Source organism: Astatotilapia calliptera, chromosome 3 (assembly GCF_964374335.1).
Source record: "Astatotilapia calliptera chromosome 3, fAstCal68.1, whole genome shotgun sequence".
In the NCBI taxonomy this organism is placed as follows: domain Eukaryota; kingdom Metazoa; phylum Chordata; class Actinopteri; order Cichliformes; family Cichlidae; genus Astatotilapia; species Astatotilapia calliptera.
In genome coordinates, this window is record NC_137424.1 from 10,552,501 (window position 1) to 10,564,252 (window position 11,752).

Genomic DNA, 11,752 nt, shown 5'->3' on the forward strand with positions numbered 1-11,752 from the left:
AGATTACGTCTACATATGCTGACATCCGTATTTGAGGCTTTGTGACATGCTCTGTTTTCTTTGACTTTACATTTCTGGCTTTTGTTTGTAGTCCAACCATTACTTTTGTTATGCTATAACCTGCTGACACTAGAAGAACACATGCTAGTGTACTCATGTGTGATAGAGAGTAATAGACTTGAATAAAATTTGCCAAGGAGGAAAACATTAGAGTTAAAGCCGAAAACATTTTCTTTATCAGCCGTTACTCTAGAATTCATACACTAATTATGTCTACCAAAGCATTCCCCAATTTAGGGTTTTGCTAGTTTATCTCAATCTCCCTTTGCCCTTTGTTTTGTAGTGTTTTGTGCAGCCCAAAATAAAAGTTTGATTTTATTTTATCTTCTCACTCCATCTCCGTTTCCTGCATTTGTGTCCACACTTTCTCATCTCCACACCGTCTGCCTCAGCAGACGTGACAATGTTTTAGATTGTTGTCACTTGTCAGGCGTTGTGTGGAGGCGAGGAAGAAGGAACCCAAACGCAGGACTCGCAGGTAGGTGAAGACTGGTGAGGGTTTATTATAAGGAGTGGATGAACAGAGGGTGAACGGACACTGACTGGCTGGACAACTGAATGGCTGACTAAACTGAGGGAACACACGGGCAGGACAACATCACATCAACATCAATGACACGACAGTGAACGAGTAGAAACAGAGGGCTTAAATACACAGACTGATGAGAATGATTATGAGAGACCGGTGAGTACACAGCTGAACATAATCTGGCTAATGACACGAGACGAGCTGACACAGGAAAAGCAGGAAGTGAGAACATTGAAGTGGCAAAATAAACTGAACATGAACAAAACTGAAAACACTGGGTCACCGACCCAGGAACCCTGACATCTCTTTCTTCTTTCTCTTTAAAACCAGAACAACCCAGACAGACTTCATGAGGAGGTTGGGGTAGATTTTTATGAAGAACAGCTTGATCTTCCCAGCCAACATGGAGGCAAAGTCTGCCTCTTTGACCAGTGTGGGAAAAGATTCAGGAGTTTATCACATTTGAAGCGTCACCAGCGTATCCACACTACGGAAAAACCCTACTCCTGCAATGAGTGTGACAAGCGCTTCAGTCAATCATCAGACCTGAAAATTCATCAGCGTATCCACACTGGGGAACAGCCCTATGCCTGCAATGAGTGTGGAAAAAGCTTCAGTCAGTCATCAAGTCTGACGGTCCATCAGCGTATCCACACGGTAGAAAAGCCCTATGCCTGCAATGAATGTGGAAAGAGCTTCAGTCATCTATATAGTCTGAAGGTACATCAGCATAACCACACTGAAGACAAGCCCCACTCCTGTGATCAGTGTGGGAAGGGTTTCAGTGTGTCATCACATCTGAAGAGGCATAAGCGTATCCACACAGGAGAGAAGCCGTACTATTGTGATGAGTGCAACAAGGGATTCAGTCAGTCATCACATCTGAAGCGTCTTCAGCGAATCCACACTTGAGAGAAACCGTACATCTGTCAAAAGTGTAGGAGGCGTTTCAGGCACTCATCCACTTTCAAACGTCACAAGAATACATGTAGACGCATCCCCCGAACCCAAATGAGCATTTCCACAAATGTTTGTTAAAATATTTCACAAAACTATTAAAGTCTTATCCAAGCATATTAAAATGTTCTAATTCTAATTTCATTTTCAAATAAAAGCCATTGACAGAAATGTTTCAGCGCTTAGAGAGGGTGTATTTAACCAAATCTGGTTTGTTCAAAGAATTTAAACCAGTTGCTCGAACAGAATACAAAAGCTAGATTTCCAAACTATTAACATCAAACTTCAGTGACCTCAAATAATGGGTAAAATCAACAAAAAAAGAAATAATTACAGCATTGCAATGTGTTTTGCTCTCTCATAACTCTTTCCAGATGCTGCAGACGTGATTAATCTTAGCAGAATCTTAGAGTGGACACCCTAGTCGACTTTCTCTGAAACGTGGTTCTGTACTGTTCCCTGGTAAAAATAAAAAAAAAGGTCCTTTTAGGGCGTGGAATGATGTCAGAGTGTTGAAGAACTTTATTTACAACGAGCCCACATCAAACTCACACTCTCGCTGGAGAGTAAGGATGTGGTTCTAAAATGAATACAAATAAGAAATAACATAAACATCTCTTTCACTGGTTCAACATCTCTCACATTCAGTATAGGGCTTTGGAGTTGACGTCACGCCGCAATGCATTGTGGGAGCGCAGCGCCATTTTCGGGGTCTACGAATCAAAACAAACACACTGTGTTGGAACGACGACTACAAGAAAGATGCTTAAGAGCCTCTCAAAAGAGAATGAACTGTATAGAGACCGATTGCGTCCAGAGGCGAAGCAGCGGTACTTGCAGAAAATAGCGTGCATTGGAAATGTGGACCTGTATGACATACTGCCGTGGAGTAGAAACCCCGAACACCTAGCGCTATTGACGTAGCCTGATATATTTTCGTACCTTGTCTGTGGAGTCAGTGTGTACAAGTCGTCATTCAATCAAAGGTATGTCAGCTCGAGTACTGCGTGTGAAATGCGTTTGATTTCCCTGCAAACATTCACATTAGTGCAGCATAAATTCATTCATGAGGGGAAATTACAGTGAGAACATGTGGAGGCTGTTAGAGGGATAACATAGTGAGTTCAGTGCATTGATGTGACATTGTCCTGCAGGATTTAGTTATTCTTTATGGATAAAGAAATTGCACTAATTAATTCACATTTATTATAAATAATCCTAATTACACATCTTGCTTCCATGTTTGTATCTTGTCACTAAAAATACATTTTATTTTAGTTTTATACATTGATTAATGACCTACAGAATCTCCTTATCATATTAAGTGATTCATAATTGTCACTTTATGCTTTCTCCATCTTGACAGTGATGACATCCTTGCATTACATACTTTAGGTTCATTTTCTGCAGGCAGGTTTCTGACAGAACAGGCAGATTTACACTATAACATGCAGCGTTCTATAGATGGACACATAAAGAAATGAAAAATGACATGTATGTGCTAACTTTCTAGACACTTTGTTACATTTATGATAAAGTAGATTAAACACATTTGTGTCGGCCTTGGCTCATAGTTCTTGTCTTTAAATTAACTTTGTCTGTGTGTGTTTCAGGTCCTGCACTCTAAGACTGAATGAACCAGCATTGCAGCCATGGGTCGCTGTGAGCATCACAGGGAAGGTTGAAGCCGCCCACTGCACCTGTAAGGCCGGAGTCGCAGAGACCTGCAGCCATGTCACTGCTCTTCTGTTTAATGTAGAAGCAACAGTGTTGATCTGTGGCACAAGGACTGTTACAGATGAACCTGCATACTGGGTTTTGCTGGGTAATGTGACCAAGATACAGCCAGAGGTTGGCCATAAGATGGACTTCTCCTCTTCAGCTGCCCAAAAAAAGGCTCTTGATCAAAACATAAACAGACCATCTGTAGTGACAGGTAAAAGGAGCCGTCCTCAAAACAGAAAAATCCCACCTGCTACTGTGGAGGAGTTGTCACTGCTATTGGATACTTTGCTGGAACACAGTAAAGCTGTGGGTTGTGGGAATGACCCATAATGTTTTATCTAGGGGTCTAGATTTATGCCTGTAGTGCACTGCCGTGTAAATAATTTGCATTTACTGAATATCTACTGACTGAGTCCCACTGTTCAAAAGTTGAATAAAGAAACAAACTAATTTTTGCCTCTTTTTTTATTTTATTAAAACCACTTTATAGAACATCACATCAGTAACAGTGTAAAATCCATGTCATTTATAGTTTACAAATGACAAAATGTTTACACCAAATCATGAGTATTTACATGATATCACCCACTACTAACATTACTTTATTTACTGTATCTTTTGAAAAAATAACAGCACAAGACTTCTAATAGGCTATAAAGAGAGATATGAACATATTTACAACTTACCGGAATGAAATTGTCTGGAGAACCAACAGATATCTGGAGATGGAAGAGAACTGCACGTCAGCTCGTCTCACAGCTGCTATCCAGGCTGGACGCCTTCGTTTGGTAACATCGATACACGAGCTGCCTCATGTTGCTTCCAGGTTGGGAAAGAATGAAAAGATAAACCATTTTCAAGCTTATTTTCTTGCTGGTCGTGTGATCGAACATTGCAGCTGACCACACAGGAAATACCAACCGTGGCTGTTGTGTGTGCTCCCTCTTCACTTGCGCTAGACCCCCAAAATGGCGGATTGGGCCAAAATCCTTTCCACGCCCACCCCTGTGACATCACGCTCCAAAGCCCTATTACAGAGAACCCCATACCAGATTGAGCATGGACAGAACCAGATACCAGAAAAAGATTATCATAATGACATGACAGGACATGACAGGCATAAACCCAGAATCATAGTTAATTTAGGCTAATTCCCTCATTTGTGAGTCAACACCACCCTCTAGCATATTAATAATTAATATTAATTATCACTACAGTGTCATTATTTATCTTTAAATTTATTTTAATGACTGCTAACTACGGTGCACTTTATCCAAAAATTATCCAGTATTTTATTTTGAGCATGAAATGCGGTCATTTCCGTTACGGTCTTTGTTACGGATCGCTTTAAGAGGCACAGCGCACATGCGGCTTGGCGTACCTGTGATGGGATTTCCAGCTCTTTTTAGAGAGCCGGCTCTTCAGGTTGTTTTGTTGTTTAATTAATTTATTATTAACAATAATATAAAATTCTGCACAAAAGGAATTACTAATGTAAAAAAAAAGTGTTTTATTTATATATGTTTATATATAAATATATGCGGTGGCCCCTAGAGACAAAACACGTACAAACTCCAAAACACATTTCTAGCATGAACTGCACTTCCAAAACAGAGCTACCTAGATCACTTAAATTACACAATTAAAAGCATGAAAGCATATGTGTATTGTTTGTCTATTTATACACAAGCATTCATATATAGTCAAATAATTAAAAAAAAAAAGTTTATTTACCTGTTACTACCACACACCAAATCCGGTCGTTGGTACTTGCTGGCTTCTGTAGCCACTAGGTAACACAATCTCAACACTGTCCCTAGCATCCTGGAGCACTTCTGTTGTCTTTTGTACGTGTTTTGAGTTAGTATGTGCTTCTGAGTTTATACGTGTTTTGGAGTTTTTACGTGTTTTGGAGTTTGTACGTGCTTCAGGGTTCGTATGTGATTTGAAGTTTGTATGTTGTTGTTTATATGTTTGTCTGTAGGGGCCACCATAAATATACTTTTATTTATTCACTCCACATAAAATGTAATAAATAAATCACATAATACAAAAATCAACTATTCACAGTTCAACATTTAACTATTTAAATTTTCAGCTTTTTCCTTTTACAAATTTAAAGTGAAAACAACACAAAACACTGCAAACCACAACACAATTAAATATAAATTATAATATGAAAATAAAAAGAACACATATTTTCTGTCATATGGGCCTGCATGAATAAACTTTCTGAATCCTTTATCATCTGCAACTGAAAATAGTTGATGTAGATGATTATACCTTTCTAATGTGACGTTGTTGTCCCTGGCTCTTTCTCTGTCTCTCCCTCCTGCTCTGTTCCTGTGCTACTGAGTGTAATTACCGCCCCTCCGCCCTCTTCCCAGCGTAAAGCACAAGGCTCGCATGCTGAGTGAAGCGGGAAAAAGTGCGAGAGAGAGGGTGAGAGAAAGAAAAAAACAAACAAAAACAAAACCACAGCTCAGCTAATGACCCGGCTCTAAGAGCCATTTCGTTCGCGACCGACCCATCACTATGGCTTACCCGCTTGAGGCCTCAGAAAGAGCACGAGATGCAAAGAACCAATAAGAGAACAACAGATCCACAACTATCGGCAACCTCCCGTAAGAACGCTACGTTCAGGTCCCAAAGGAAACCTGATGTTTCTGACTTAAAACAATTAAATGTAACGTTCAAAGTCGCTCGAACTGGAGTTTACATTTAAAATGATAATCTGATTGTTCCTGGCTAACGAAAAGAAGCAATTCAGTGAACTCCAGTTTCCCCTTTTCTGTGCATATATGTTACTAAAAAGGTTTTTTACTATACTGCATAATAACGCCCAAATTTGGACAAAATAATAAGGAAGTCTATGAAAAATCCTCTTATACAAACTAGCCTTCAGTGTACTCCAGAGAAGTAGCTTAAAGTGTCATATAATAACAACAATAAATAACCATCATTATTGTATAGCACTATTTAAAACACATTTCTGAAACTCTTAACACATCACAGAGAGGTCTACATATCGCATCACACAGTATAGAAATATGTATATTCATCTATAAAACTGTATAGTACTGCTGCATATTCTTCCCACTGAATGTGTCCAGTTACCCTTAATTAACATACAATGAAAGCTGAGTTAGTCTGAGGATTGACCCTTGTGGGATCCCATAGGAGTGGAGTAAGCCCTGTCGTTATTTATATAAATTTTGAAGTGTTTGTGAGATAAGAATGATGAAAACTATGTGAGAGCATCACTATAACTATAATCTCAGTTCACTATTCTGTTTGTTAGAATGGCATTAATCACCTTACCATTACTCAAGAATATTGTTTTGGAGTTTCAGCAGGCACAGTGATTTACACACTGGTGCCTTCCTGCAAAAACCTGTTCCTGGTATTAACGCCTGGCAGCGGGGGGCTGTATTCCTGTTTTCTCCCACAATCCAAGGGCCCTAAATTTAATTGACCATAGTGTGAATATGAGTGCGTGGTTCTGTCTCTCAGTGATGGACTAGTGGCAGGTCAAGAGGTACCCATGACAGGTGGGATGGGTTCGTGACACCACAGGTTCCTAAGTTGGAGGAGAGGTTAAGAGGATGGATGGATGGATGGTGTTTTAGTGCTGTGACTCTGAGAGAAACTAGATTAGAACTGATGCAAGGTGCAGGGTTCCTTAACCAGTTGAAGAAGCAGGCTTTTGGAAAACCTCAGTAACGACTTGTATTTTAGAAATGTGGCTGTAATTAAATAACAGTGGAAGACACAGGCTGCCTTCAAGTGTTCAGGTATCCAAAGCAAAAGCTGATAACATGAAGGAAAGGGGAGATGACCAGAAAGGTATCTTTGAGAGATTTACCAGGAATAATATCAGCAGAAGGCTATGCATATGAAAATTGGTATTCACAAAATGGAAACTGTACATTCAGGCAACAGTTATTAATTTAAATTAATGTTCAAAAACATTTAAAATGAAAGATTTTACTACTTTGTGAAAAGTATTAGTTGATCTTGAATTTAAGGGCATCACCTCATCTTTCTAAAGGTGGGACGGGGACCAGAAAAACCCAGAGAAGTAAGTGTTGGAGGGACAGGAATATTTTGCAACTAATTCGCTTATCTGGCCATAGGGAAGTCATTTAATTGGGTATAAAAGGAGCATACTGGAAGAACAGGGCTCTCATTGGTTTACCCATCTACAAACTGTGGCACAATATCAGAATAATGTTCTGCAGTGTAAAATCTTTACTGGGTAAATCTAGTAAAGATCTGAAAACCAACATGATCTTCTGTTACTCAGGTGGCACGCTGTCATGGAAATCACTGCATGGGTTTAGGAACACCTGCACGTTCTGCCTGTGAACACTGACATATCCAAATGGTCTGAGCTGAAGTTTGTTATCAGTGTTTAAAAATCTGCATGTTGGCATCTCTGATGGTTGGCATTAGATCGGTGCCTATGGAATTGGCACCTTGCACATTTGGAAAGGAACCAAGACTGAATTATATACACAGGTTTTAGAGCAACATGTGCTCCCATGGCGATGATGTATTTTACATGTTTATGAAGGATGTTGCTAAGCTGCACACTACAGCAGGGCTTTGTAGTGGAAGACCGCAAGTTCTGCACCAGATATTTGATGATATTTGTGACATCACGAGAGGAAAAGCCGCAGGACTGTTGAGCAGCTCTGTCCCTTATATCAGACGAAAATGGGACAACGATGCTCTCCGAAAAGTCCAGCACCTGGGGCCCGTTCTTCGTAGGAGAAACCTGAAATCGTGAAATCGTCAACAATCTAATCCAGCTAACTTACTTAGCGAGGTACGAAGAACGGGCCCCTGGTCTCCTCAGTTCCCAGGTGTTTATGGATGGTTGTTGAAAGTAGAGGTGATGTTGGAAACATGGCCATGCTGCAAGCTTTTTGGGATGTTGCTGCCACCAAATTCACAATGAGCTCATTTGTTTTCTATGTTGCATTATGAGTAAAGTATGGGTTCATGAGATTTGGAGGAGGTAAAGTTTTTTGAACAGCATGTATAACTTTAACTGAGCTTCCTTAGTCTTTCTTAGCCTGCTGCAGTTACAGTTACAGCCGCGTATCTGTTACAGTGAACCTGCCGTCAGCTGTATAACGTTAGCATTAGCTTGTGTTGATGCTAAGCTGCTATTAGCAGGTCCTGTTCAGTGCTAAGTTGTGTCCGGACGACTTTACAGTTAGTTTTCTCCGTATTACGATCACCAGATAACTGTGGATGGCCTCGTGTGTACGGAAACTTTGTGGTGAAGCGCTTTGGCCTGTGGGAAATGTAGGAAACACCAGGACGAGCTGGCGTACCTCAGTAAACAAACATGCTGCTCTGTCTTGGGTGGTCGGCTTTGCCATTTCCAGCGTTGTTATATATCTGGGGGATTACTCCTGATTAATTATTTGAGCTGTCTCGTACTATGTGGCTGTATCAGTGTGAGTGCAGCTCATCATGGTGTGTCGCACTAATTTAATAACAGTAGATGTTAGCCTGATGTCCTCTTAGAGACCAACAGAGCAACGCTGCTGATTTCATTTTTGTATTTTATAGTTTGAAAGTGACACTTGGGACACAATGAGTGTGCGTCCCAATGTATTGTGCTCCTTCAGACACAGATCCACACAGCATGTGTAACCATGGAAGAAGCAGGAGCTTTCATAGTGATACACTGCTTAGCTTCACAGTGTGTGTGACACAGGTGGGTCACTTGGATGGGCAGAGGTGAGGCCTGGTAAAAAGCTACAGCTGTAAACTGTGACAGTGCTCATATAGGGGGCTGTTGGGGTTGTCTCACTTTTGGATGCAGGCTCCAGAGGCCGTTAGGGGAATTGCAGTTTTTGGCACTTCTGCACAGGTTTCAGTTTTCAGCCCTGGAGGTGCCGCCTGATATGAGGTGACACTTTTGTCTTTGTCCTCTCACCGTCTGTGAGAGGTGGGTATCCACCATGTGAGTCCCTCCCTCTCCACCAGTCGGTCAGACGTCTGCCCGTCCTCCAGTCTGTTTCGGCTAAAAGGGAGATTTTCCTTCCTGCTGTGGCCGAGGGCTTGCTCATTGGGGTAGAGCGGTTAGTGGGATTTTCTCTGTACTTCGTGGTCTGTGCCTTCACGTGACTGTTGTTGTGATTTGTTGATCACAGAGACCTAAAAGACCTGGTGACCTCTAATTTCCTGCTTCTAAATCCAGACAGAGGCTGTTGTGCTCGGCCCTAAAACTCTTAGAAACAGCATCATCGTGGCCTCCAGTGAAGCTGTGAGGAGCCGTCTTTGAGCAGAATATATCATTCAGTGTGCACAAACAACCACGTAGGTCTGTGAACTAAGCTGAGAGTGATTCTAGCTGCACGATTGTGAGTCAGTGTTATCAGACAGGTGCCATGAAAAGCCTCAAAGCCTCCAGTTAACCTGAAACGCTGCAGCACGAGTACCAACAGGAAGTAGAAAGAGAGCATATCTGTCACATATTAGCTCCTCTTCACTGACTCCCTGTTAAATCCAAGATTTAAAGTCCTCCTTCTGACAGACGAGGCCTCGAATAATCAGCCTCTGTCGTCTCTTAAAAAGCTTGTAGTACAAAGTTATACTGATAGAGCACTCCCTCCTCAGACTGCAGCCTTATTTGTTGTTGCTAGGTAGAATAGGAGGCAGTGCCTTCAGCAGTGCCTTCAGCTGTCTCTCAGTGGCCCATCTCCTGTGGACCAGCTCCCAGCTTGGATTCATGAGACTCCCCATTTAGTTTTCGTGTTTTTTCTCTAAAGCTTATTGTTAGAACTGGATCAGGTGTCTCTGAGCCGTATCCCAGTAACACTGCAGTAGGAGGGCTGCTGGGAGACTTCATCATCTATCACCATGTGTTCTCTTTGAAAGCTACATATTTCTTATATAAGATAACGTAATCAGGCACTGTTAGCATCTCTGTTTGAACACTTATTGATAGATGTACATGACAACACACTGCCACAGTACTAAAATAGTTTAGCAAAATGCATTTGGAAACAACAATGTACACGTCATGTAAGTTTATATAAAGTTTCATCCAGACTGATCACATGTCTCTGAGGTGAGGAGGAGCAACATCACCTCATTACATCATTTTATTCCCTGTTCACAACCACAGTTTAAATCATGATTCAAGTACAGATTTGAAGCTTTAACAAAAGTATTGCTTTCATTTCTCATAAATATTTTAATGCTCTCACCACATTTATTGGACAGATTCATTTTAAATATAAAGATTGTTTTTAATACCTTGATGAAAATCCTTTGCAGATGATGCCTCAGGTCTAAAACTGTATTCCCAGTATTCCCAGTGTGCCTCCTTAGTGTCATGGTAACACGTTGGCTCAGGAAGTGACAAAGTCACTTTTTAAAGGCAAATAAGAAGCTTTAAAAAATAAAAGCTGCCATATGAAACAAATGGAGCTTCCTGCTGTGGTGACCCCAGAGTGACTAAAGCATTTCTATAAACTAACACAAGAATAAACGAGAACATATCAAAATGAAAAGTAACTGCCATAAATCTCATGTACTTACACAGAAAAGTCAAAGCTCTGCCCATCAAAGCCCCGACTGTGATGACCTCAGGGCTCCACCACAGCAATCACAGGCTGCCACTGTGCCGCTGAGTGCTCTCCCAAAAAGCCGCGGCCCGTCAGGCCCGTCGGGCTCGTGCAGTCTGAGTGTTGCACAGCAAAGCCTCATTGGTGTCATTTCTAAAGCATCGTGCTCATGCATTGTTCTGGCTTGTATTGCTAGTGCAGACCTAGCATTACAGCACAGCCTGTATTGTTTGCTGTATAGGCAACATCCTGTAGAAACCGCTGGCACTGTTTGGTTTCAGACTTTCAAACCATTCACAGCCATGAAACAGGACTGAGCTTATTTTCAGCATCACCTAAAATATAATGAAGGCTTTCTTTATGCTGTTGGAACGTCTTCTTCATGTTGGTGACACGTTTGAAAGTGTTCAGATTTAAAGTGCAGTGATGTGTGTGTGTGTGTGCGCGTGGGTGTGAGTGTGTGTGTGTGTGTTTGCGTGTGTGTGTGTGTGTGTTTGCGTGTGTGTGCACGTGTGTGTGCGTGTGTTTGCGTGTGTGTGGGTGTGTGTGTTTGAGTGTGTGTGTTTGCGTGTGTTTGTGTTTGCGTGTGTGTGTGTGTTTGCGTGTGTGTGTGCGCGTGTGTGTCTGCATGTGGTAGTGCGTGTGTGTGTTTGCGTGTGTGTGTTTGCGTGTGTGTGTGTGCGTGTGTTTGAGTGTGTGTGCGTGTGTGTGTGCGTGTGTGTGTTTGCGTGCGTGTGTGTGTGCGTGTGTGTGTGTGTTTGCGTGTGTGTGTTTTCGTGTGTGTGCGCGTGTGTGTGTTTGCGTGTGTGTGTGTGTGTTTGCGTGTGTGTGTGTTTTGCGTGTGTGTGTGTTTGCGCGTGTGTGCGTGTGTGTGTGTTTGCGTGTGTGT

At 41.6% G+C, this 11,752-nt stretch overlaps 1 protein-coding gene across 1 annotated transcript; it reads left to right on the plus strand.

The window, feature by feature from the left end:
- Positions 1–775: 775 nt before the first annotated feature.
- Positions 776–2,038, plus strand: LOC145422874 (uncharacterized). Its single transcript, XM_080294780.1, has 2 exons — positions 776–811; positions 920–2,038. The coding sequence occupies exons 1-2, from the start codon at positions 776–778 to the stop codon at positions 1,499–1,501; spliced, it is 618 nt and encodes a 205-aa protein (XP_080150906.1). The 3' UTR covers positions 1,502–2,038.
- The last annotated feature ends 9,714 nt before the right edge of the window (positions 2,039–11,752 follow it).